Below are 24,115 nucleotides of genomic sequence, written 5' to 3'. Positions count from 1 at the left end.
ATCGCCTTTAGCTTGGCCTCTGTCTCTCTCTCTAAACTTCACTGCAACATCTCTGTGAAAAAACACAACAGCCACAAAGAAACAATGATCAATTCTGCGAATGGGCGAAGAGTACAAGCAAGAAATCCACAAGCAGTTACAGAACAGCTTGGTGCATCAGAAACACAGCCAGCCTCCGGTTGCTGGACAAGTAGTCCCAATCTTACAAATTAGAAAAGGTGATCAGCGTGTGTGAATCATTCAAACTGAAAAAGATGATAAACAGGGGAACAAAAAAATGTGAACAGGCGAACCAGTGGGACACCCATTTCCCGAAATTCAGAAAAAGACAAGCAGAAGATTATGCTCGGTTCAGTGCTTAGAAAACGCATAACTAATTTGGACCCCGAGATCTAAGATCATAGCATGTCAGATCCATAGTTTTCAATAGCAACTGCACAACCCCGTTTCAGAAATATTTTAAAACATGGAACTTCAACTGCAAACTCCATGTTCAAGATCTTTATCATGCCTGATTGTAAACTGAAGCACAAAGTGGTCTCGAAGGGTAACTCCGTGTTGAAGAGCTTATCTCTCATTCTAACCATATGTGCTGCCACATACTATAAAATATGAACAAACCTTTTGGTAACCAATGGAGATGCAAAAACTTTGAATAATCCTACACTTTCAAACTTAATTTAAGTTATTAAATACGAATTGCATATAAGATAATCAATGTTGCTCTCAAGAAAGGCAAAAGAAAATCTTGTGATTAACAAATGGAATGACATGCATACCTGCGCACCATGATGTGATGGGATTGTTGGAGAAATCCATTTTGGGACGGTAATCTGTATGAGGGAAGGAGTTCCCACCATCTAAGCGAAGGCCGAAGATTCTTCAACTCCCATAAGCTATTAAAAAAGGAGAGAGAGAGAGAGTGCAAAGTGCAAATAACATGTCAGGCTCTCTAACAAGATGTTAGCTGAGCAAAAGCATGCAAGACAAAAGGGTGCCAACAAGATGTTGGAACAAACAAAGCTCATATATATAAGAGAGAGAGAGAGAGAGAGAGAGAGAGAGAACACACGCACAAGAGAGGGCCCGGGCAAGAACGCCCTGCGAAACCCTCCCTCAACAGAAAAAGGACAAATTTTATTAAATATGTTGGCTGGCCCGCAAGCGCACCCGCTAAGGCACAGCCTCCAACACACGACCACAAGAACACATGCCAAGCCATACATCCTGTCATCCTCCCCCTTTGTCGACCAGGTTCAGAAACCATATGAACATAGTTATTCTTGTACTTTTACAGACAAATCCACAAACAACATCTACATGCAGGAACAGAGGAACGGATCGTCATTTCCCATCGGCGTCAAACATGGAAGGCCAATCGCTATATCTTGCAGGTAACGAAGCCTCCAGTAGTAAAGCAATGGGACCCTGAATACCAAGTAACGAAATCCAGTATAAATACTAGATAAAACTTCAAAACAACATAACTCTTATTGTCAAACATGTTATAGAGAGGAGGAACAAACTTGTCTTGTCTGATCCTTCAACCAGCAGACGCTTTTATCCCACTCCTCCAGCCCCCACGTTGATTAGGCATGACCGATCCCCCATGAGGAGTTCTACCATCTGGAGAAAAATAATCACAATCAAAATCTTGGACAAGAGTATCAATGACGAAGCAAACAGATCCTAAAGATTAGAAGAGGACAAGGATACAGGAGTCCCACATCAACAAAGAACATAGCATGCCTACGAGAATCATCAACTTACATGTTGAGAAAAGAATGAAGAAGACGCAGGATATTTCGGGAAGAGATTATAAATTTTCAAGAAATGGAGCAAGAACAAGTCTCCTAGCGGCAAGAAACCATTCTACTTATTTAGCCGATCAACAGTGAGTAGCAAGAAATGACTTCATGGGGTTAATCTTTCTCCGAGAAGCATCATTAATAAAAGAAATTAAACCAGCCTTATACAAGAAATTAATTGCAAAAAGAATAGGAGGAAATAAGCTCCAAATCTAAATAAATGTGAAGGAAAGCTTGCTAGAAGGGAAGAACCTGCGAGTCTGCCACTACCTGAACGCAAACGGGCTAAAATAACCCATTATAAGAACCGTGGGCGACCGGACAACCAAAAACTTGAACTGATCTGCAAAGATCAGAACGGAAATGGGGTAAAACAACCAGACTGGACAATTCAAGACCAAAGAACGAGTTGACCACGACAAGAAAAAAAGAAAACCGCAAAAGCTTGTTCAAAGAAACGAAGCTAAATTTAGTTTTTCATGGCCTTTCTCCATTTGATTATTAAGCCTTTGTTTTGACATTTGGAGTTCTTGTTCTTCACCCTGCAGGAGATATATGTTGGGTTTCAAACACCCATTGGATACGTTCATGTCAAGTTAATTTGTAACAGAATATTGAGTTGCAGGATCTTACCTCTGTTCTTTTACTGTGGGAGATGAAGGGGTGCACCCTGTTTGCAGACAAAGATGGTCGATCGGCTTCTGGCGTCTGGACGGGGACGAGCATCTCACAGTGGAGAAACACCGTGTAAGAATTACTTCCTCCTCTTCCCGAAGTCTGAACGCCTCATAAATTTCTACCTCTTTCTTACACTGAATCATCCTCTATATATAGACAAGCACTGGTTTTGGATAAGTCCAGATCTTTTTTTTTTTTTAAAGATCACAGATAAACATTTGGTTTAACCGCCTTACATTTGTTCTTCGGATCCTGAAGATGAATTCTAAGGCGAAGGAAAACGGCATAACTCTACCGATTTCATGGGCCGCCAAATTGATGGAGAAGGATACTCAAACAAGCAGGATCAAACAGGCAATCCACGGCGAGACGCTATTCGTGAATCCTGCCAGCATTATGACCATCAAGAATAACTCTTATATGGAGATACTCGAGAATTCAGAAGTGGCCTAAGAAGCGCAACATCAAGGCACTAAAAAGTTTTCATGTAGAGAAAGAAGAAGAAAGTGTGTGCCAATTTGAGCTCCTCATGTTGTTCTTTTTCAGAAGATTCACTAGTCTTGCTTGCATCAGTGTGGTTTCAACACTTGTATGGCAGCTGAGGAACCCGAGCAGATGACTTGCCCTGACTAGTGTCACAGAGGCATGGCATAGTCACTAACTTCTCATAACAGACATCCTGATGGAGATTGCTTCGATTACAGAGCATAGCACAGGCATGGCATAGTCATCTCTTTTTTTTTCTCTCTTTTCTTCTCGAGTACTTTCGTTTTCTTATTAATCCTAGCTTTCTAGGCCCTGAATTTGAAAAAAGAATTCAATCCCAAACACTGGTTATTGAAGGAAAAAATTATGATAGCGTAGCAGAAAATGGGCATCTGATAATAGCGCGTTTTATACATACAAACGACAATTAGAGGTCATTTTTTCCTGAAAATTTTCATTTCGTGCTTGGCTTCAGCTTGCAGGAGCTGATAAAAACTTTTCATTCGTTCAGTGAAGCCTCCAGTGCTTTCCTTGCCTAGCTTTTAGTTCCCCTCTAAGCTACGGCTGTTTCGCAACATCAGCAGCCGAATTATAATGGGAACGGAGGTAGATCTACTTCACACAGAGCAAAATTTTCCAACTTAAAATAAACAGAAAAAGGAATGGAAATTTCCACTTGTGTATCTGCCCTTTCCCTTATTTTGAGTGGCAACTATTAGATAGCAACCTAATGTTAAATTTGTCTGTCTGAACATATGAAAAATCTAAGAGATCACTGAGGTCATTTTTTTTTTAATCTAACTAATCGATAAGCTGGCATTAGCGGCAATCATGAGCACAAAATCACTAAAGTTGTTTCCTCTTCATCAACGAGACCACACATTGTTTGGTTCATCTTTTAATTTCAATCATTCTTCGATTATTTTCAATCGCATATTGGGTTAGACAATCGCGATGAAGCAGAAGATGATTAATACTAAATGAGGTCTTATTGAAAAACAGCTGCGCCATGGAGCCGTTTGGCATTGAGAACTGCTGAGTTTTGGGGCAGATTTTAATATTACTGTTCTCAGTGCAAAATTTTCTCGATCAGTCTTAATCTTGCGAATAAGTATTTCGAAGCCTCAGTTGGACAACATATGCTCTCTTTTCTTTTCTTGGCTAGCACACGTCCTCGATCGGCTACCAAAAGTTGCAATCGATCCATGGAAAACATCAAAACATGACACTGTTGCTTAAGAGACAAGCATGCCCAGAAGCGTCCTTCCATTAACAAATATAAGATATACTTCAATCAGGAAACGATCAGATACATTAAGTAGAAGACGTGAGATTCATTTGTCCAAGTAAAAAACTTCTTTATTGCAATAAAACATAGTTACTTGCATCGATCATCCGCTCTTGTGCACACGGCTATCGTAGATGGGCTAGCTTGGGATATCTCTCTCTCTCTCTCTCTAAAATTCACTGCAGCGCTTCTGTAACATGAAACTGTGAGGTGCATTAGGTGGAGGACAGGAGACTCGTTTGAGCAAGAAAACTTCTTCACTTTTATTGATCATATTATTTGCATCATTATCCACTGTCGTGCACACAGCCATTGTACATGGAGTAGCTTGCCCTCTCTCCCTCTCTCTCTCTAAACTTCATTGCAGCATTTCTGTGAAGAACACAACAACCACAAAGAAACAATTACGAATATTCCGAATGAGCAAAGAGTAGAAGGAAGAAATCCACAAGTTGTTAGAAAACAGATTGGTGCAACGGCAACACAACCATCCGTCTGGAACTTATCAACTTTCACCAACTCTTCCATACAAGAAAATGGATCAAGTTTCAACCAAATGTTTCAAAATGCAACTGCACGTTGAACAGATTTATCATGCCTAATTGTGAACTTAAATACAAAACGATGCCCAAGTTCAAGTGCAACTCCAGGTTCAAGATGTTTGTCATGCCTAGTTATAAACTGAAGCACAAAGTGGTCTCGAAGAGCAACTCCACGTTGAAGCGCTTTGTCTATCATCATAGCTATATGTGTTACAACATACCACAAAATATAAACTCAAACTAATGAAGATGCAAAAAACTTAGAATAATCCTATAATTTCAAACTTAATCATTAAATACTCATTGCATTTAAGATAATCAGTGTTGCCCTCAAATAATGAAAAACGAAACATTGCAACCAACAACCAACAACGAAAGATAGGCATACATGTGCAGCAGGATGCGAAGAGCTCTGGTGCATGACAGATGTTTTGTGAAGTCCATGCATGTAGGGTTTTGTGATGTCCACAATTCATGACGGTAACTCCTGTGAATGGAATTCCAAGGAAAGGGTTAAGCCTCCTCCTTCTCCCTCCTCTCCTTTCAAGGGTCTGTTTTGGGTACTTAGGGAGTAACACCCTTAATGTGCTTCAGTGCCCTCCTGTTTAAAGCACAAGAGGATGACACTTTGAAACTCAAACCAGCAACTGGCCGCCTACCAGCTACTGGCCTAAGCTGTTGTACCAACCTCTTTAGAGAGAGAAAGAGAGAGAGAGAGATTACATCTTCAACATTGCGCAAAATGGTTTCAATTGGATGTTGGAACAAAGAGAAATCATACACACAAAGAGGAGAGAGACAGAGAGAGGGTCGACAAAATGGAAATGCATGAACAAAATTGAATAAGAACAAGTCACTGAATGTACAAGAGAAATGCTACTAACATTTTTGGTCCCATAACAAGATGTTAAGAGAGCAAAAACACAAATTACTTAAAATGTTGGAATGGTGCCAACAAGATGTTGGGTTAAACAAAGCTCATAGAGACAAAGTAGAGAGGGAGGGGAAGAGAGAGAGGACAGGCGCAGAGGAGAGGGCCCGGGCAAGAACGCCCGCGGCCCTCCCCACAAGAAAAAGGAAAATTTTTATTAAATAATTTGGCTGGCCCGCAAGCGCACCCGCAAAGGCACAGCCTCAAACGCACGACCACAAGAACACATGCAAAGCCAGACATCTCCTCATCCACAGACATACGTTCTCAACGTCTTAATTACAGTCTGACAAACAACCCTTCTAGGAACAATAGATCACAATTTCCCAGGAGCCAAACAAGGACGCCGATCGCTACATCTTGCACAGGCAAAAAGAAGCCTCCAGTAGTGAAGCAATGGACCCTGAATTACAAGTATAAATAGACAAGACTTCAAAAACAAAATAACTCTTATGAAACCTATTAACATATGGCAATATTAATCTGCCAATCTGCAAATACCTTAACGCAAATAGGGTAAAGCAACCCATTCAGGAGCCGGAAAATAAGAACAGCCGACCGGCCAACACAAAAGATTGCAGATCTGCAAAAACCTGAATGCAAACAAGGTAAAGCAACCCATTCAAGAACAGCCGAGGGGTCAACCCACAAAAGAAAAAGAAAAAAAAAAAAGTTAAAATCCTACCAAGTACAAGATGGAAGAAAAACTTAAAAGAGTTTGCAGATGTCCTACACGGCGATTGTAGCGGCAAGATTACCAGGCAGGCGGAGTCCTAAGAGTTCGTAAGAATTATTCTTTGGATGATGTTTCCATTCTTCTGAAGACGATTCCAAAGGCAGGTCATAGCGGCTGTTCTCCCCAACCTGCAAATGATTGGACATTGTGGCAGTCATTCGGCTCGGGAAATTCCAAAGTTCAAGCTGCTCAATATAACAGCAAAAACCGTGATCGAACAGCCATGGCAGCAACTCCAAGAGAAGATCATCAAAAGCTCCACGTACATGCTTACAAAGGCCTTAGCCGCAACTCCCATCGAGCAACATCTTCCTATGGATAGGCGTGGTGCGCCGCCAAGATCACTTGCTCCCAACGCCAAAGGACCAAACAAGTTAGTTTACCATACCGTGCGTGATTATGAACAGAAGAACAAGAACTGCAACTTTATATATGTTGAACAGATTTATCATGCACGATTATGAACAGGCAAGTGCAACTCCTTGTTCGAGATCTTTATCATTCCTGATTATGAACAGAAGAAGGAAATTGTATCGAAGTGCAATTTCATGTTGAGGAGCAAATCTATCATCGTTACTATGTGTGCTACCACATGCTCTAAAATATAATCAAATGTTCTCGAAAACAATGAAGATGCAAGAAGTCTGAATAATCCTACGATTTCAAACTTATCTTAAATCATTAAATACTCATTGCACATAAATTCAGTGCATTCTCAACTAAGTCAGATTGCAACCATCAATTAGAAGCATACTCATACCTGTAAACCAAGATGTGATGAAATGTGCTGAACTTGAGAAGTTTGGAGAAGTATGTGTAGGGTCTTGCGATGGCCATAACTAGCGATGGCATTCCACGCGAATGAAAGGAGGTCCCACCATTCGAGCGATGAAGTCTCCCTTCTTCGTCCCACGTTCCAAGGTCCAATGTTGCTTTTGATGATTATGCAGTGACACCCCAAATGTTCTTCAACTTGTGCAGCACCGATGTGATGCGTCAACAAAATTTGTGTGATTGTTTTCATCTATTACAAGATATTAAAGAGAGAGAGAGAGAGAGAGAGAGAGAGAGAGAGAGAGAGAGAGAGGGAGAGAGAGAGAGAGAGAGATGATGCTCAAACTAGTGCACCAGTTTTGCAGCATAGAAAGATGATGATCAAACTAGTGACTGGCCGCCTACCAGCCACAAGCCCAAGTCTTTATGTGGACCTCTTTGGTAATATTCATGTTGGTTCTCAAATGGCAGATTCCATTAAAGAGTGGGGTGAGGTTGAGGAGAGAGAGAGAGAGAAGAGAGTGGCATTCATTACGCGCTATAACTTGTACACTGGTGCCTTTTCATTTGCAGCATAGAAAGTTGATGCTCAAGACACTCGAACATGCAACTGGCCGCCTACCAGCTGCAGGCCCAAGTTGTTGTGCCAATCTCTCAGGATATTACTGATCATGTGCTATTGGCAAAAGCTATTAAAGAGAAAGAGGGAGGGAGATATGCTACTATTCATCATTACTCAAAATGGTTGGATTGGAATATCATTCAATATGGTTCCAACAGATGTTGGATCAAACAGAGATCATACACATGGAGAAGAGAGAGAGCACATGCGCATTACTCAAAATGATTCCAACATGATGTTGAAACAAGGAGAGCTTAAAGAGAGAAAAGTGGAGCATACAAAATGGTTCCAAGTTCCAACAAGATGTTGGAATAAACATGGCTCATACACACAAAGAAGAGAAGGGGGTATGTGTGTGTGTGTGTGTGTGAGAGAGAGAGAGAGAGAGAAAGAGAGAAGACACTCACAAGGGAGGGTCCGGGCAAGAACACCCTAAGAAACCCTCCCCACAACAAAAAAGGAAAAATTTTATTGAACTATTTTGGCTGGCCCGCAAGCGCACCCGCAAAGGCACAGCCACGAGCAGACGACCACTTTTCCTCTGGTTTCTTCCACCAGGCATAGTCAATCCCAACACCTTACAGACACATCCGCATACAAACTTTTGCAGGAACAAACATCACATTTCAAGGCATCGAGCCTGGACTTCAATTAATACATCTTAAAGGCAAAGAAGTCGAAGTCTCCAGTGATGCAGTGGACCTGAACGACAAGCAACCAATTGCAGTATAAATAGGAAAGACTTCAAAAACAACGTAACTCTACCATCAAACTTATCAAAGAAAGAAAGGACATACTCATCAGTCTCGAAAAACCAGAACACTTTTGTCCCTCTTCTCTCCCATACGATGCTGAGGCATCAAGCATCATCATCAGAAATCTACTACAAATAATAAACATTGTTACTACTTGTTCTCTTGGATAAGAACTTGGTGTTCCTTGAAACACTTGTGTTCCAGCTACCAATTGCTATTTAATTTAAGAAGCAATGGAAAGAACCTCGGTGTACCTCTTTAAGTAGGAAACAGAAAAGTCATTCGATGTGGTTGGTTTTATCTGCTGATGTCATTCATAGCTGCTAAGAAGAGCGAAGTCAAGAAAGTTAGACACTCCAAGATCCAAAATCCATATTCCCCCCATAATCTGGTAAGGTTTAGTCCGCCGAAAAAGAACAAAAGTGGGTTCTCACTGTAGGGAAGGAATGTAAAAAGTGGATTTATAAAAAGAATTTACAAGATTTGATCGAACTGGCTTATAATTTTCGGTCAAGAAAGTTAGACACTCCAAGATCCAAAATCCATCTTTAGTCTGCCGAAAAAGAGCAAAAGTGGGTCCTAGGGAAGAAATGTAAAAAGTGGATTTATAAAAAGAATTTACAAGATTTGATCGAATTGGATAAACTGTCGATTAAAAGCTGGACAAAAAGAAAACATAAGATGATGAACTTACAGAAACTACGTAGATAATTAGAGTCCCAACGATGCAGGAAGGCCTCAATAACAGTGGATAGCAAGAAAATATAATACAAGATTTCTGATTCTACCGAAACCACGAGTCCATGTGATTTGAGAGAGATGAGGAGAGGAGAGAGAGAGAGAGAGCTGACAAAACGGAAATGAATCTGGTGACAAGACGCCACTAATCGACAAAGGCGAAAGAAAAAGATAAAAGCGACAAACGAAAAAAATAAACAAACGAAAAGCAAGAACAAAAAAATTAGCAAACAAAAACAAGAACAAAGAACAGAAACCAGAACAAGAACAAAAGAGAGAGGAGGAGAAAGAAAGGGAGCTAGCAATGAACAGTTTGTCTGCATTAGACATCCGACTGTGAGAGAGAGAGAGAGAGAGTACCGTGATCGATCCGGAGACGATGAGGGAGAAGACGAAGCGGTCGCGCTCCGTAGGCCGGCGATGGCGGCTTCTCTCTCTCTCCGCCTGGCATTTCAGCAATTCACTCGCCCTCCTCACCGCATCTTCTACCCTCCAGCCATACTCCCCCTCTTCCTTCTTTCCTTGCTTCTGCTGCCGCATCAAGAAGGGAAGGCAAGAAAATGATAACAAGGCCGAGCAATGGAGGACTCCTCCCTTCTTTCATGCCTACGGACGAGCCACCTCACGGAATGCACGAATCTCCAAGCCCTTTTCGTTTGCCTTGTGCAGGCGAGGCAGGACAGCAATGGCCGACCATCTCCCCTTCGGTCCCATGACGGATGACCGCGTTCCTCGATGGAAATTTTAAAACAGCGCCCTCCGAAGGTATCATGCTCTACATATAGGTTCCATGGATAAGCACTGCATGGGAATCTGTTAAATGGCGGTTGCCTCAGGCAAACTGTTTCTGCATTTGTTCTTGGGGTCCTGCCCAATCCTTATCTAGAACCAACAGACAGCCTCCAGTTGGACATTGATTCGATTACAGACGGCGGATTTTTCTTTCCTTTCTTCTCCTGTCGTTTTTATGTGCTTTCGTTTTCTTGATCCTGGCTTTATATGCCATGATTTTGGGAAGGAATTCAATCTCCAAGACCGATTAATGAAGAAAAAATTGTCATACTAACATGGGCATCTAATAACAGCCCGTTTCATGCACAAAAACAGCACTGGAGGTTAGTTTTTCCTGAAAAGTTTCATCCGTGCGTGGTTTCAGCTTATAGGAGCTGATAAAAAGAAATATATCTTCCGTTCAGACTTCAGTGCACTTTGCATATACTTTTGTTGCTTAGCTACTGCCATTTTGCAAGAACAGCCACCAATTTATACTGGGGATGGCCGTAGATCCAGTTTGCACAACCGGAAAGAGTCAGCGCCGCAATAAGACACAGAAAGAATTTTCCAGCTTAAAATTTTCAGAAAAATGTCTTAACTTTCCGAGATCTAGAACAAGAAATAAGAAGGCATGTGCCGATCCGCATAAGGCAAACAAGTTGATGGATCAGCATATTACTGGACAGATCCATCTTTTATTCTTGAATCGGTTTGATCAATGTTTTCTTCTGCGGCTCATATTCCGGATTGAGATCATTCAGCGGCTCATATTCCGGTCGGATGAACCATACTGTAGACATGAGTAAGAACTCTACAGGACATGTGAATGCTTATCGAACTACTTCAAAAAGAAACAGGTCCGATCTAAAAAAACAAAAACATCTTCTTAAAAAGTAGATTGAATTCAGAAATAAAAATGTCGTCGAACCAAATTAGGATTCAAATTTAGTTTTAGAAAAAAAGCCAATTGGATACCCATTCAGATTTGAATTCTGATTTAATCTTAAATAAGTATCATGTACCAATATCTTCGCATTTTAAGTTGATCCAAGTTAAAATCCAATCAAATGACCAGTGGCAAAGACAAGAAAAATTAGCTGGACATTTATTTAAACAAACTCAAATCCAAGAAAAATTTGTGTCTCGACAAAAGTAATCGATTTCACATCAGGTGTGAGATGTCAAGTGTCACACAAGCCATTAGAGCTGTCTGTATCTCATTTCACTAGATGCCGATTAACTATCTAACTAACCCAGAAGATAATTGTTGGTAGAAGACGGCTTTATTGGAAAAACTTAAACAGACTGAATCCTAGTGTGGAGAACGTTGCGGCTAAGACACCTACGAATAAGGGGTACATCAATTGATAAAAGAATTGATACATTTTCAACCATAAGCAGTCTGATGCATGCTACAAAACATGAGAATCGCCAAACCAAGAGAAACTTTGTTACAATAAGTCATGTCATTTGACTCATCCGCTCTAGCATACGGCAGGCACAGGTCATGGATTCCAGGTAAAACTTCTCATTTCAAGAGAGCATATTATTTCCACCATCCAAACTCTTGAGCACGCGACTGGTAGAAGATATGGGATTTGTTTGATCAAGTAAAAGTTCGGCTTTTGGATGAATATTATTTGGCACCATCAGCTCGTGCACACGGCCATTTCTGGTGGACTAGCTTAGGCTCCCGCCCTCTCCAAACTTCAGCGCAAGCATTTACGGCGACGAAAGAGGCAAAATCACCCGGCAGGAGGAGTGGAGAGTTATCAAAGCAGCCGTCCAGTAGCTTCACAAGAACACCTTTGAGGAATCTTACATAGTCAACACAAGCACGTATGGAATTCGTAAAAAATTATTCCTTGATGAATGTTTCGAATCTTGTGAAGACGGTGCGACAGGCAGCTGATGGCAGTTCCTACAAATAAACGGACATGGTAGCAGTCATTCGGCATGGGAAAGTACAAACTTCAATCTGCAAACAATTTTTACTATAGGAGCAGGAACGGTCGAAAAAACCTGAGTAAATCATGATCCTCAAATTCTTGTATGCAAATCAAAAAATAGGTAACAGGGAAAAAGAAAAAGCATGAGGACGGGCAGCCGAAGACAGGCGTCCCCAAGGACCAGGTGAGCCCTCCCCCGCCAAAATAACAGCAAATTTCATTAAAGACTGAGCAGGTCCTTCGCAAGGGCACCTGCGAAAGCACAGCCCCTTCACACATACAGATCATTTCAAAAAGCAAATTTACTCAGACAGGTCTCCTTCGCCTTCTGCAGGCACCGTCCACGCATCATGATCCAGCATTAGAAATACATTTTCCTCCTAACAGCCATAGCAGCAACTCCAAGTATCAGGATCCAGCATCAGCAATACAAACTGCCGCAACAGCCACGGCAGCAAGTCCAAGAGACAAACGGCTTCGCGGCAAGTCCAATCATCCTCCTCCTATTTACAAAGTGCTGCGCCACCAAGACCACTTGCTCCCAATACCAAAGGACGACAAAACAATATACAACAAAACAAAGGGCACCAAAGGGCCAACAAGCAAAAACAAATGAAAGCCTTAATTTGCCCCTAAAGCAATGAGCAAGATGAAGGCAAGTATTAGATGGTGAACCAAGATGAGTGCATTTGAACCGTGCACCAAATCTGAATGCGAGAATCATTTTCAGGATAACATGAGGCAAATATTGGTGGCCCAAAAATCGGTGCAAGTCAGTTTATCATACGCTGCGTGATTGTGAAGCGAAGAGGAACAATTGCCACGGTATGTTGAACAGGTTTAGCATGCCTGACTATGAACTGAAAAACAAAATAATGCCCCAGTGCAACACCATGTTCAAGATCTTTATCCTGACAATAAACTGAAGAACAAAATGGTATCGAAGTGCAACTCCATGTTGAAGAGCTTATCTATCATCATTCTCATATGGTCATGATATAATATATAGACTTTTCAAAACCAATGAATATGCAAAAGCCTGCATTGTCCCACAATTTCATATTTTACCCAACTTAAATACTCAATGTGTAATAAGATAATCATTGTGCTCCCAAATAAGGCAGAATGAAACTTTGCGATCAACAGCAACAAACACACGCATACCTGTGCACCACGATGTGATGAGAAGCGCTGAACGATAGATGACTCGAGAAGTCCACATAGGGTCTGGAAGTGGTCAGAATTCGCGATGGCATTAGACTGGCAGGGGAGAGGGAAAGGGAGAGAAGAGAGGAGAGAAAGAGAGAGAGAGAGAGACAGCACACACGCACACGAGAGGGCCCGGGCAAGAACGCCCTGCGAAACCCTCCCCCAAAAAAAGGAAAATTTTTATTAAATTTTTTGGCTGGCCCGCAAGCGCACCCGCAAAGGCACAGCCTCAAAACACACAACGACTGGCACACCTGCCAAACCAGATATCCCCTCATCGTCCGCTTTTGTCGACCAGGCACAGAGGACATATAACATATATCCAGACACCTTACAGACACATCCACAAACAACCCTTGCAGGAACGATGGACCATCATTTTCCAGGCATCAAACCTGGACGCCAATCGCTACATCTTAAAGGTAAATAAGCCTCCAGTGAAGCAATGGAACCTGAATGCCAAGTAATCAAATCCAGTATAAATAGATAAGACTTCAAAACCACATAACTTGATCATAAAACGTGATGGAAGGGAGGGACAAACTCGTTACTCGTCAGCTTCGTCCGTCAACCAGCAGAAACCTTTATCCAACTACTCCCCCATGTTGAGGCAAGAAAAATCCCCCATGGCGAGACCTACCAAAGAAAAATAATCACCATCAGAAATCTAATACACTGAATATCAACGGCAGGGGCAAAAAAGTTGCTAAGGGGGTAAGACAAGGACGGAAAAGTCCCACAACAATAAAGAACATAACCTGCTCACGAGAATCATGAACTCACATGCTAAGAAAACAATGAAGAAGACAGAGGAGATTTCCAAAAAGATCGCAAATTTTCAAGAAAAGGAACAAGAACAAGTCTTTGAATGGCAGCAAAACACTCTGTCTTGGCCGATCAACAGCAAGCAGTCAGAACTAACTTCATAGGGCTCAACACTTGGGGAAAACATTATCTGGCGAAGGAAAAAGATGAGGAGCAGAAACCATGTAACAATTATGTAAAGTAGGGAAAAGCAGAAGAAAAACCAGACTTTTTGCATAAGACACAAGAAATTGAAACAACATACTGCAAAGTTCTAAAGTTCAGAAAATCATCAGAAAATTTTGCGGAACCGTTAACAATCTCAACAGTTGTGATCACAAAAAACATAAAAGAACAGTTTTGACGAAACCAGACTGGTTGTACAGACCGGGAAAAGGCACTACGAGACCTTTAATAGGAAAAGAAGCTCCTAGGAAAATCGAAAGAAAGGAAGACAAGTTAGATACGCTTAGACCAGAACTACAAGAAACGCAAGAGGTGAAACAAGACATTTTTAGCAGAAACGAAGATTTCACATGGAATCCGATTATTGAAAAAAAAAGGCATGCTTATAAAAGAAAATTACAAAAAAAATTAAAAAAAAAGGGGAAGAAAGTTTCAAATCGACATGGATCTAAAGAAAGCCTTATTACGGAGGCCAACACTTGGAGATCTGCAAAGATCTGAACGCAAACAGGTTAGAATATCCGATTCAAGGGTCGGGAAATGAAACCTGCCGACCGGCAAACACAGAAAGCAAAGAGACAGCAGAAAGGAAAAAAAAAAAAAGACCGGACAAAAAAAAGAAGCAGGACTCACAGAGGAGAGGCACGAGGAGGAAAGACTAAAGAGAGATTCCGGCGCCACCGATCCGCCTCCATGACCGCAGAAGATGATGCCGCCAACCTTTGCAGCAGTGGAAACCCTCGCCGACGAGCCGAATGAAACCAGGGCGTGAGGATAGCCAAGGAATGGTGTGGCTTTAAGGGAGCCGGTCGCGTAAAATCAACGGCAAGGATTCCATAATTCTACGGACGGTCCAGATTTCTTTTACTTATCCTGACGGGTCAGATGACTCCACGCGTCAACGGCCCCAACGGATGCCTTTCTTCTGCAGACTCGTTGCAAGTTGCAACCGCCAATAATTTCAAGTGATCTCGGATATTCAACCCGCTTGAGCGCACCCGAGTTCGAATCAATATTCGGGTTTGGGTCTGTGACAATGAGTCGGGTTGGACAGAGGAGTTACAGATCCCGGGAAATCAGATCCATGCAAAAAAACAAGAGACATGCATGATCGACGGCTTAACTCGGGCTGTAAATGGGTTCGATTGATTCGTTATCCATGTATAAATCGGACTTCGTAACCCAGGCTTTGTAAGAAAATATGATCCAGTTACCAGTTCGCTTCAGTCCATCTTGCAGCCTTGTCACGGGTCCGAATCTAAGTCTGAAACCCAACAACATGATTTTTGGATTTGGATTAGTTCATATATGAACTAGTTTGAACCTTGAACTGGATCCAGTCAGAACCCGTTCTCATTCATAGATTTAATTCCAGGTTGCAATTCTCTGGCACAAACAAGTATGAGGTAATGTACCCAGTTCCATGTTGGGCCCTTGCCAACTTTGGTTTTAACGGATAATGCGTAATCTGGATCCGATCTTGTGTAAGGCGATTTGGATTTGGAGTTGGGTTGAGTCCATACTTCCTAAAACCGAGTCCGGATCCACTAGTATATGACCCCAAATTTAGATGGGTTCAGCAAACTCCACGCTATAATAGGATATGAATTTTTTCACCAGATCCAGTTAAATGAATACAAACAATATCCAATCCATTTATATCCCACCACTAGTAGGTTAGAGGGAGTTAATCAAACGGAGAATGCATGCGCTGATAGTAGAAAATTATCATGAAATTGAATGAAATCAAAAGGACACCTCACTCTCAGCATACTCCGCCATTCCCAAAACCTGTTCTTGAGGATTCGACGACTCCACAAAACCGCGCGCTCAAAGCAGAAATCAGAATTCGTTGCATGAGAGAATCCATCACAAACACCGCCGACACCATACTATATTTTGCATTTTCAACAAAATCAAGCAACATTGCAGGGATTTTGGTTCAAAGGAACACAGAAGAGAGAGAAACTAAGGAAAAGATTTCTCATCAAAATTGAAGAACAAAATATTTCTGTTAACTAAAATAATGGTAGAACTAAGAACAGGTGGCTTCAGAAGAACAAGGCCGCCGTATGGAATCCTGAAAGAAGACTCTTGCAGAACAGATGCTCAGTCCAGCTTTATTCTGTCCATCTCACCAATTATTTCTTCGAACTGCACAACCAGAATAAGAATGTTTGCACTTGTATTTGCATTCAGAAAGGACAGTGACATCATATAGCATGGAGGCAAAATTAGCAGTTAAGAACAAGCGACAAGGTGGATATGACTTGCACCAGCTGTGCAAAGTAGAAGATGACATACCTTGAGAATCTGACGCAAGAAAAAGTCACCATAGTGCTTTCCTGACTTGGATTCAACAACATGTACGGTATCCTAAAGAGGTAAAAAACTCAACCAGTCAGCAAATATTAACAAGTATCATTTGAGAATAGAAGTCATGGATTTGTTAACTGCAGAAAAGTTGAAGAATACAATACATGGTATAATACACAATGGTCTCCTTCATCCACAACTACTTCATTCATTAATTGCTAGAAGAATACAGTACATGGTATAATACACAATGGTCTCCTTCATCCACAACTATTTCATTCATTAATTGCTATGTCCCAGTGCACAGTTCAACCCCACATGCTCACACGATGTAGAAGGGCTTTAATGGCGGCAATTCATATGCTAGCAGACATTGTAGCAACAACTCCTGTTAAAACTAAGGAGATTCACTCTTAAGCCTTACGACCCATTCCACATTCTAAACCCAAAAGGAAAATAAACAATCTGTTGTCAGGCACCAGCAATTGAAACCATGTATAACTGCATATCATCAGAAAATATAATCATGTCTCATTAGACTAGAAATCATTAGACATGAAGAACAAAATACATCTAATGTACCTACCATGAAAAAGGCATACTATGGATGATCACTACACCGTACCTACAGTTCGTGAGAAGATACACAAGAGGAACTAAAGGTGGAGCCTTGCCTAACCCAACCCCAATAATGAAAAGAATCTATAAAACATCAAAAGAATGGTAACTCCAGCAGGTATGAATTCTTGTCCATGTGTGTGCCTGTGTGGGTGTGGGTGTGGGTGTGGGTGTATCCACGTGATTACCGACAGTTCGCACAAAACAAGTGTGGCAAGCCAAACAGAAACAAGTTCGTACAGGGAATTGCACATGAATGACATACAACGATTGTAAGCTATGTCAAATTAATCAATTCAGTAAACAGGCCTTCGCAGCCACAACAGTTTATGTTTATTAATTGTGTTTATAGTTTAAAATTTCTCATATTTGCGCTTCACAGTAATCACATCTACGTAAACTGAACCACATACCTCATTGATATAGAAATCAATATCCGCATTTGAGAGAACCTTTCCGTCATTGCCAACAACATGCATTTTATGCTTGTAACTCATCAATATTGTCCTGCACCAGAAATATCAAAACAAAATGTATGATAATTCATTAATCAGTTGAATCTGGTTCACAAATTCAGGCATCCTACAATCGTTGCATTGTCATTTGCTCCAAAACAGCACAAACCATCACTGTTTATCACTGAGTTTAAGACTCTTCTCCATTTTTACAGGACGTCATAGGTTCTACTACGGACCATGAAACTTACCTTAAAGTTGACTCATCCACCTCCATGTAAGTCGCAAGCTTCCCAATTGAGATGGTTGTGTACAATTTCAAGAAACTGCGAACACCCGACAACAGTTGCTGCTGCTTCACTTCATAAAGGAAAAGCTTCAACTGCAACCTATAAGCATCCTGCAACAATTCACACAGCTTTTTGACAAAATGACATAACATGATAACAACCACAAAAAAAAACAAATAGAACTTGGAGATTTGTGTTAGCACATAGCCCTTCCACTGAAAGTTAATGACAATACGAATGAAAGAAGAAAAAGACATATAACTGAAAAGCAAGCAACAAAACAAAAGTTTCAGATCTCCATAATAAGGTAAAGATATCTAGGGGGTCAATCTAAACTTACTTTACCATATCTTTGAACATGCTGGAGCCTTTAACAGGGCCCAGATTCATCCATGTGGGAACCAGATTTAGCTAATAAGACTCTTCCCTGTTCTGTTTAGTGATTTATAGGTTACCTTAGATGGTTCAGATTTTATCAGGGTCCAGTTAAATACATTCCTGATTGAGTTAGGCTTGGGTCATAACAAATAGAACCAATAAGATTATATATATATATATATATATATATATATATATATATATTGTGTGTGTGTGTCGGGGGAGGGGGGGTGGGGGGTTGTTTAGGAAATACATATATAGCATTTAGCAAAATAATAAGTCTATCATTATCTAAAGACTAAAACATGTTTTCTATGACGAATTTATTCTTTTTAATTTTTTCTGATTTTTTTTATGAATTTTCCGATTTTTTTTAAATTTTTTCTGATTTATTATTATTATTTTTTAAAAATTTACGATACGGTTACGATACGTTACGATACTGCGTATCTTAAAGCCCGATCGATACGGCTTACGATACGCGTTTTACAACATTGCATGGAGTGCCTATTAGGTTCATAACAATATCATTCTTTTTCATCTTCATCTTCATGGTTTAAAAAAACCCCTTTCCTCCCAATGGGAATCAGCCACCCATGCACAAATCCATGGTTTAATAGATGATTTCACGGTGAAAATCGATGATTACACAATGGAAATCGATGATTTCCCTCTAAGGCGGTACAATCTATAGATTAGAAATGAAGAAGGGGTGGGTTTTTATAAAAAAAAAACTCGAAAAAATGGGGTTCAAGCCCCCTTTTTAGAAATCAGCCCGTATCGTACGATACGGGCCGTATCGCACCCTATCGTACGATACGGGGGCCCGTATCGCATGTATTGTACGATACACCCTCATTTACGATACAGGGGGTGTATCGTATCGTATTTTGTAAACGATACGATACGTAGCCCCATATTGTACGATACGTACAACACTGACTCCATGATCTAAACTATTAGAATACTCTACAAGTGATGCCATGAACATAATAATTTTTGAAGAACAAGACCAACCAGTTAGCATTGAACTGAATTCATGCCAGCAGACAAGTATCCCAAACCACTTGTACACCTTTTGCTATGATTGCCATGATGTAGACACCACAGATACATACTAAGAACAAAGATGCCTTATGAGCATCCAAACTGGGCAATTATCATAGGGTTGTCACATAAAACAGAAAGCATAATAAATAAGTTCTGCACAACACATTCTTTAGAAATTGCTCGTACTATTAACTTCTTACACACAATAAAATCCAAGCAGAAGACCAAACAAAAAGGAAAAAATAAGTAAACAAGGACATTGAGAGCCTACTGCAATTTGCAGCAAACTCACCTGGTTATAATTGACCAACGGCTCCTCGTAATTTGGCACTGATGGGGTGATGAACTTTGGACAAGCATATGAAAAAAGCTCATCATATAATGCATAGGCCTCATCATCATCGTACCTCTGCATCCTGGCCATTTTCTCACCATACTTCTCCCTCAGTTGGCTGTTAACACTCTCATCTACGAGCTTCAATTGTGGACACAATGAGAGACAAATAGCTAATAAGGCATACATTTGCTCATTCTTCTTCAAAATCTGATCAAATTGTGGAGATTTCTGATGATACTGTTTGGTCTTCATAATGTATAATAGAACCTTATTGAACTCACGCATTGCATCAACATATCTAGCAGAAAAGATACAGGCAAATCTAAGCTATAAAGAAAAGAAATTACCACAAGCAATACTATGAGCATCTAGAAGCATCTGAAAAAAGAAAAAAAATGGCATACTTACAGATGAGAGGCATATGCACAATATTTTCATAGAGAACTACATGATACGTAAACAACTTGAAAACCTATTTGCCACCCAACCCTTAAAATTTTTTCAAGCATACACCTTCGGCCTTCGTGAACATCCATGCCGGCATCACCATACTAGCAAAACACATAGCTCCTCCAACTAACTGTGTAGTCAAAAGTAACGCTAAGTTCTCTAGCTCTAGCCCCAAGGTTTACTCAGAACTCAGAAGACAGGAAACCATGGAAAGGATCTAAACTTTCTTTTCTTGCTTTTCTGGACAAACAAAATGCATGTGTGTCCTTTGTTTGAAGTTCCAAACTATATGGGTTTTCTTTCAATTGCTACAATTATTAGTGCAACGACGCTTTTTTTTCTCCATTGCTGCAATTCTTTAAAGTAGCGGCTTTTCATGTCAACAATAAAACCTTTTTATGGCTCCCACACAGGCACGAACTTGACTAGGGGCCTCCCAATCAAGGACTAGTTCAGACTATTTAGCTGACCAATGAAGCAAGCATGTAAGATATGCCATAACTACAATATCCAACACATGCCAATCTAGTCATCATTTCAGATCAAGTAACACCTGTGTCAGGAACTGCTCATTCAGAGAGCACGTATAGGCTGACCTGAATCCACTTTCATTTTAGGATATTTTGTGGTTTAACTTTGCATATGGTGATATGGGTGCACCAAAGATGGTTGTGCACCCGAGTCAACTCGGGTGCGGGTGCAGCCCAACACAGCACCTGACTCGGTGAAACTAAATCGGGTGCTGCTGACCACACCCGCTCTCATTTTCTCTTGTTCATTTCCAACTTTTTCCTTCTCTTATCCTTCCCTCTTCCTTTTTCCCTCTTATCTCTCTCCCCTCCTCTATTTTATTTAATAAATCCTTGAATTTTATATGAGATTAAGGTAACCTTCAAAAAAAAAGTTCAAAAATCATATATATATGTGTGTGTGTGTGTGTGTGTGTGTGTGTACTCTTGCCGCACTTACACCCTTTTTTTTTTTGGAATTTGCCGCATCCCGCACTCATACCCCACACCCATGTGACATAGCTTTCTTTCTGGAGATGTCATATTCACTGGTGGATCAAACAAATGACATTGATATCGAATCACTGTTTCTATTTTCTAGGCCATATTTTCAGGTGTGAAATTGGTGCCTTATGTGACAAGGAATGATGACTTAAGGGTTGCTACCTGCCTAATCTGCTTTCCACTACAGAAATTATGATCATAACAAACGAACCAAAAGCTATGTGTATGCAACCAAAAGCATTATAAGGGAGCAAATAGAAGGACAAGCTCCACCACTAGAAGGCTCTTACTAAATGTCTTGTGATGGGCATGGTCCGGACACCAACCTCACACCACTTCTGCAATACCCTCACCCAGATAGCACATGAAAGAGCTCCTACTGAAGAATCAGTCACGAATTCAAACATCCATGAAGATGTGTCAGATGAATTAGACACACATCTAAGTGAACGCAAGCAATCTGAACGATGAAACATATAAACAGGACATTGCACCAATCACACAAATTTTAGAAACAACTTGTCCCTGGTGTGCAATTACTGATGCAATAGAAAAGGATGACCAATCAATACTCAACAGCATGGCTAATTTCGGAGAATCTTCCCTCAAGTCCCTGACCATGACAAAAATTACTATACTTCATAGTTCATACATCAGGGAGCCTGTAAATAATCGTTGCATGAAATGGGCAGTGGCTTGTTCACCAAGGTAAGGTTAGAATCCCTGGACCCAAATCCAAAGCCCTTGCTGACATCGTTGATTATGTAGTTATGTCATGCCACTCATTGAACACAAAGTTTTACAATTAGGCAAATTGTCAGCAATTTGGTCTTATACAGTTACGTTTTTTAAGAGAAGACGGTAACATTCAACACCCAACCACCTTCCATCAATTGTAAGTAGAGTAAACCCACTCAAGGCCTATGACCTATAATTCTTTCCATGGAGGTGCAAAATATATCTCAGGATAACAGTCATAGACTCATAGTATGTATCTTCTTGATCTCAGAAAAGGAAAAGATAAAAAACTTATCTTATCTGTCATCTCATTGGTCTCAAAACATGAAAAGATAAAAACCATAGCTGCAGATACAAAAGCCCTAACCAAAAAATACTCACATACTAACAATAGCACAAAATAAAGAGGAATATGTGAACTTACCTCCGCAACATGAGGTTTGCAAAGCCATAATGATAAATTGTAGTTATATGGCTTCCAATAACAGATGTATAAACACCACTCTGACTGATATCAATGGGTGTCAAACATTTAAGACCAGTGCTATAATCACCGAGAAGGCAGTGGACTCGGAGCAACCCCACTATGCTGAAATAGCCCAGCACCTTAAGGACATTGCTTCCACCACTGTAATCATACCCATCCGTAGCAGTGAACTGTTCTAGGCCAGCCTTTTCACTTTCCAATATATTTATGATATTGGATTTCTCAACCAGAGCTTGCAAAAAGTTAAGAACTCCATAAACGTTCCATGCCTGAAAAATTCAAAAAGAACAATCATAATCAGATAACCCAAAGATGGGCTCTCAATTGGCAAGGCAGACAGCACAATGTCGGATTCAGCTATGGTAGGCGGCAATAATAACTGACGATGAATTACAGATCAAGCACACTCTTCCACGTGCCATTATCAGATGAACGTCAACATATTTTATCCACCAATCTCATACCGTCATACGACTTAAAAAGGAGGCATGACTAAACTAAAAACAGCATGAGGAAATAATCCCTAGCCAATGTGGACCTCTGATTCACTCAATGAATTAATCAATTCCATAATGCAAACAAAAGTCACTAAAAGGAAGAAGGAAAGACAGGGAAAGGAAGAAAAAGGAAACGGGAACCCAACTCGAAACCATTCACCCAACCATACCAAGCTTCCAGAACAATTCAAGTAACTGGAAATGATAATCCACTAAAACTCACCCACAACACCTCTGATCGAAAAGCAACCCAAATGAGATAAACAAATGCTCCAACACGTTTTTTCCTATAAATAAACTTATTCACCATTAAACCAGCCTTGCCCCTCAAAAATAACATTAGCCACCAAGTTCCTGACCCTTCTACGCATGAGTTAAAAAAACAAAAATGTTCTGAAAACAATGAATTAAACTAGCAAATGGCAGAGAAGGGGCGACGGAGCCTGACCTGATCAAACTGCTTCAGGAGGGCGATCTCATGTTCAGTCTTGCTCTTGAGCTTGGCACGGTACTGGCAGAAGGACTGGAACTGGTAGATGAACTCGTCGATCATGTCCCAGAGCCACTGGTTGGGAAGCTGCATGTTGACGACGCCATGGAGCACGACCTGGAAGAGGCTGCAGTAATTGTCCCAGGAGTCGACGCGCTGGCGGGGCGTCGGCGACAGACGAGCGTAGAGGTGGCGGAACCACATCTCCTGGTAGAGTAGGCAGAAGACGTGGTCGTTGTCGACGAAGGGGGCGATGGCCTCGACGGCCGGCCACGGCGTCTCCCTGAACATCCGTTCGCTCAGCTTCTGGAAGCTCCCCTCGTACATCTGGTGGATCTCATAGACGTTCTTCTCCCTGATGTGGCGATACAGTATCACGACGAACGTCCGGACGGCGTCGGGAACGTACGATGGGTCGTAGGAGGAGGCATCCTGCTGCGACGACGGAATCCCCACCCCGTCGTCGTACACGTCGTCGTAGTCCCTCCCGTAGCCTCCGCTGCTCTCGTACGCCATTTCCGCCCGCTCGATTGGATGACGATGACAGAGGGAGAGACACAGAGAGAGGGAAGAAGAGGAAGAGGAAGCACCAGGAAGCCCCAACCCGCAAAGCAGTCCGATGACGTTAGGGTTTTTCCCCCAGGAAAAATGTTCTCAATCAGTCCAACATCTAGGCTGCAATCTCATACACGCCTTCCATTTTTCATTTTTCTCAT

At 41.1% G+C, this 24,115-nt stretch overlaps 1 protein-coding gene and 1 long non-coding RNA gene across 6 annotated transcripts; both read right to left on the bottom strand.

The window, feature by feature from the left end:
* Positions 1 to 8,672: 8,672 nt before the first annotated feature.
* Positions 8,673 to 10,425, bottom strand: LOC126409661 (uncharacterized). Its single transcript, XR_007572260.1, has 3 exons — positions 9,719 to 10,425; positions 8,875 to 8,940; positions 8,673 to 8,745 (listed from the first exon to the last, which is right to left on the bottom strand). It is a non-coding gene; the product is annotated as an uncharacterized LOC126409661 (long non-coding RNA).
* Positions 10,426 to 11,475: 1,050 nt separating this feature from the next.
* On the bottom strand, positions 11,476 to 24,024 carry LOC116246492 (uncharacterized). Of its 5 annotated transcripts, XM_050075614.1 has the most exons (12): positions 23,358 to 24,024; positions 22,350 to 22,681; positions 19,680 to 20,022; positions 17,921 to 18,069; positions 17,628 to 17,721; positions 16,585 to 16,656; positions 16,039 to 16,434; positions 14,914 to 15,308; positions 13,835 to 13,926; positions 13,545 to 13,742; positions 13,246 to 13,308; positions 11,476 to 12,053 (listed from the first exon to the last, which is right to left on the bottom strand). In XM_050075614.1, the coding sequence occupies exons 1-7, from the start codon at positions 23,913 to 23,915 to the stop codon at positions 16,390 to 16,392; spliced, it is 1,593 nt and encodes a 530-aa protein (XP_049931571.1). In that variant the 5' UTR covers positions 23,916 to 24,024; the 3' UTR covers positions 11,476 to 12,053; positions 13,246 to 13,308; positions 13,545 to 13,742; positions 13,835 to 13,926; positions 14,914 to 15,308; positions 16,039 to 16,389. The 5 variants fall into 5 exon arrangements, with proteins under 5 accessions (XP_049931571.1, XP_049931569.1, XP_049931570.1 ...); XM_050075612.1 differs by having other exon boundaries at positions 13,246 to 13,742; XM_050075613.1 differs by having other exon boundaries at positions 11,476 to 13,308.
* Between the last annotated feature and the right edge of the window lie 91 nt (positions 24,025 to 24,115).

Source organism: Nymphaea colorata, chromosome 1 (assembly GCF_008831285.2).
Source record: "Nymphaea colorata isolate Beijing-Zhang1983 chromosome 1, ASM883128v2, whole genome shotgun sequence".
NCBI lineage: Eukaryota > Viridiplantae > Streptophyta > Magnoliopsida > Nymphaeales > Nymphaeaceae > Nymphaea > Nymphaea colorata.
Note: the sequence above shows the minus strand (reverse complement) of the source record. Positions and strands in the feature narration are given on the sequence as shown.

Bases quoted from the DNA above. Each gene is read 5' to 3' on its own strand.
- LOC116246492 (XM_031618398.2), bottom strand. From the start codon at position 23,915: ATGGCGTACGAGAGCAGCGGAGGCTACGGGAGGGACTACGACGACGTG. The intron at 20,023-22,349 runs GTAAGTTCACAT...CTTTTCTGCTAG, and splicing joins GCAAACCTCATGTTGCGGAG to ATATGTTGATGCAATGCGTG. The intron at 18,070-19,679 runs GTGAGTTTGCTG...GAATTGTTGCAG, and splicing joins CGTTGGTCAATTATAACCAG to GATGCTTATAGGTTGCAGTT.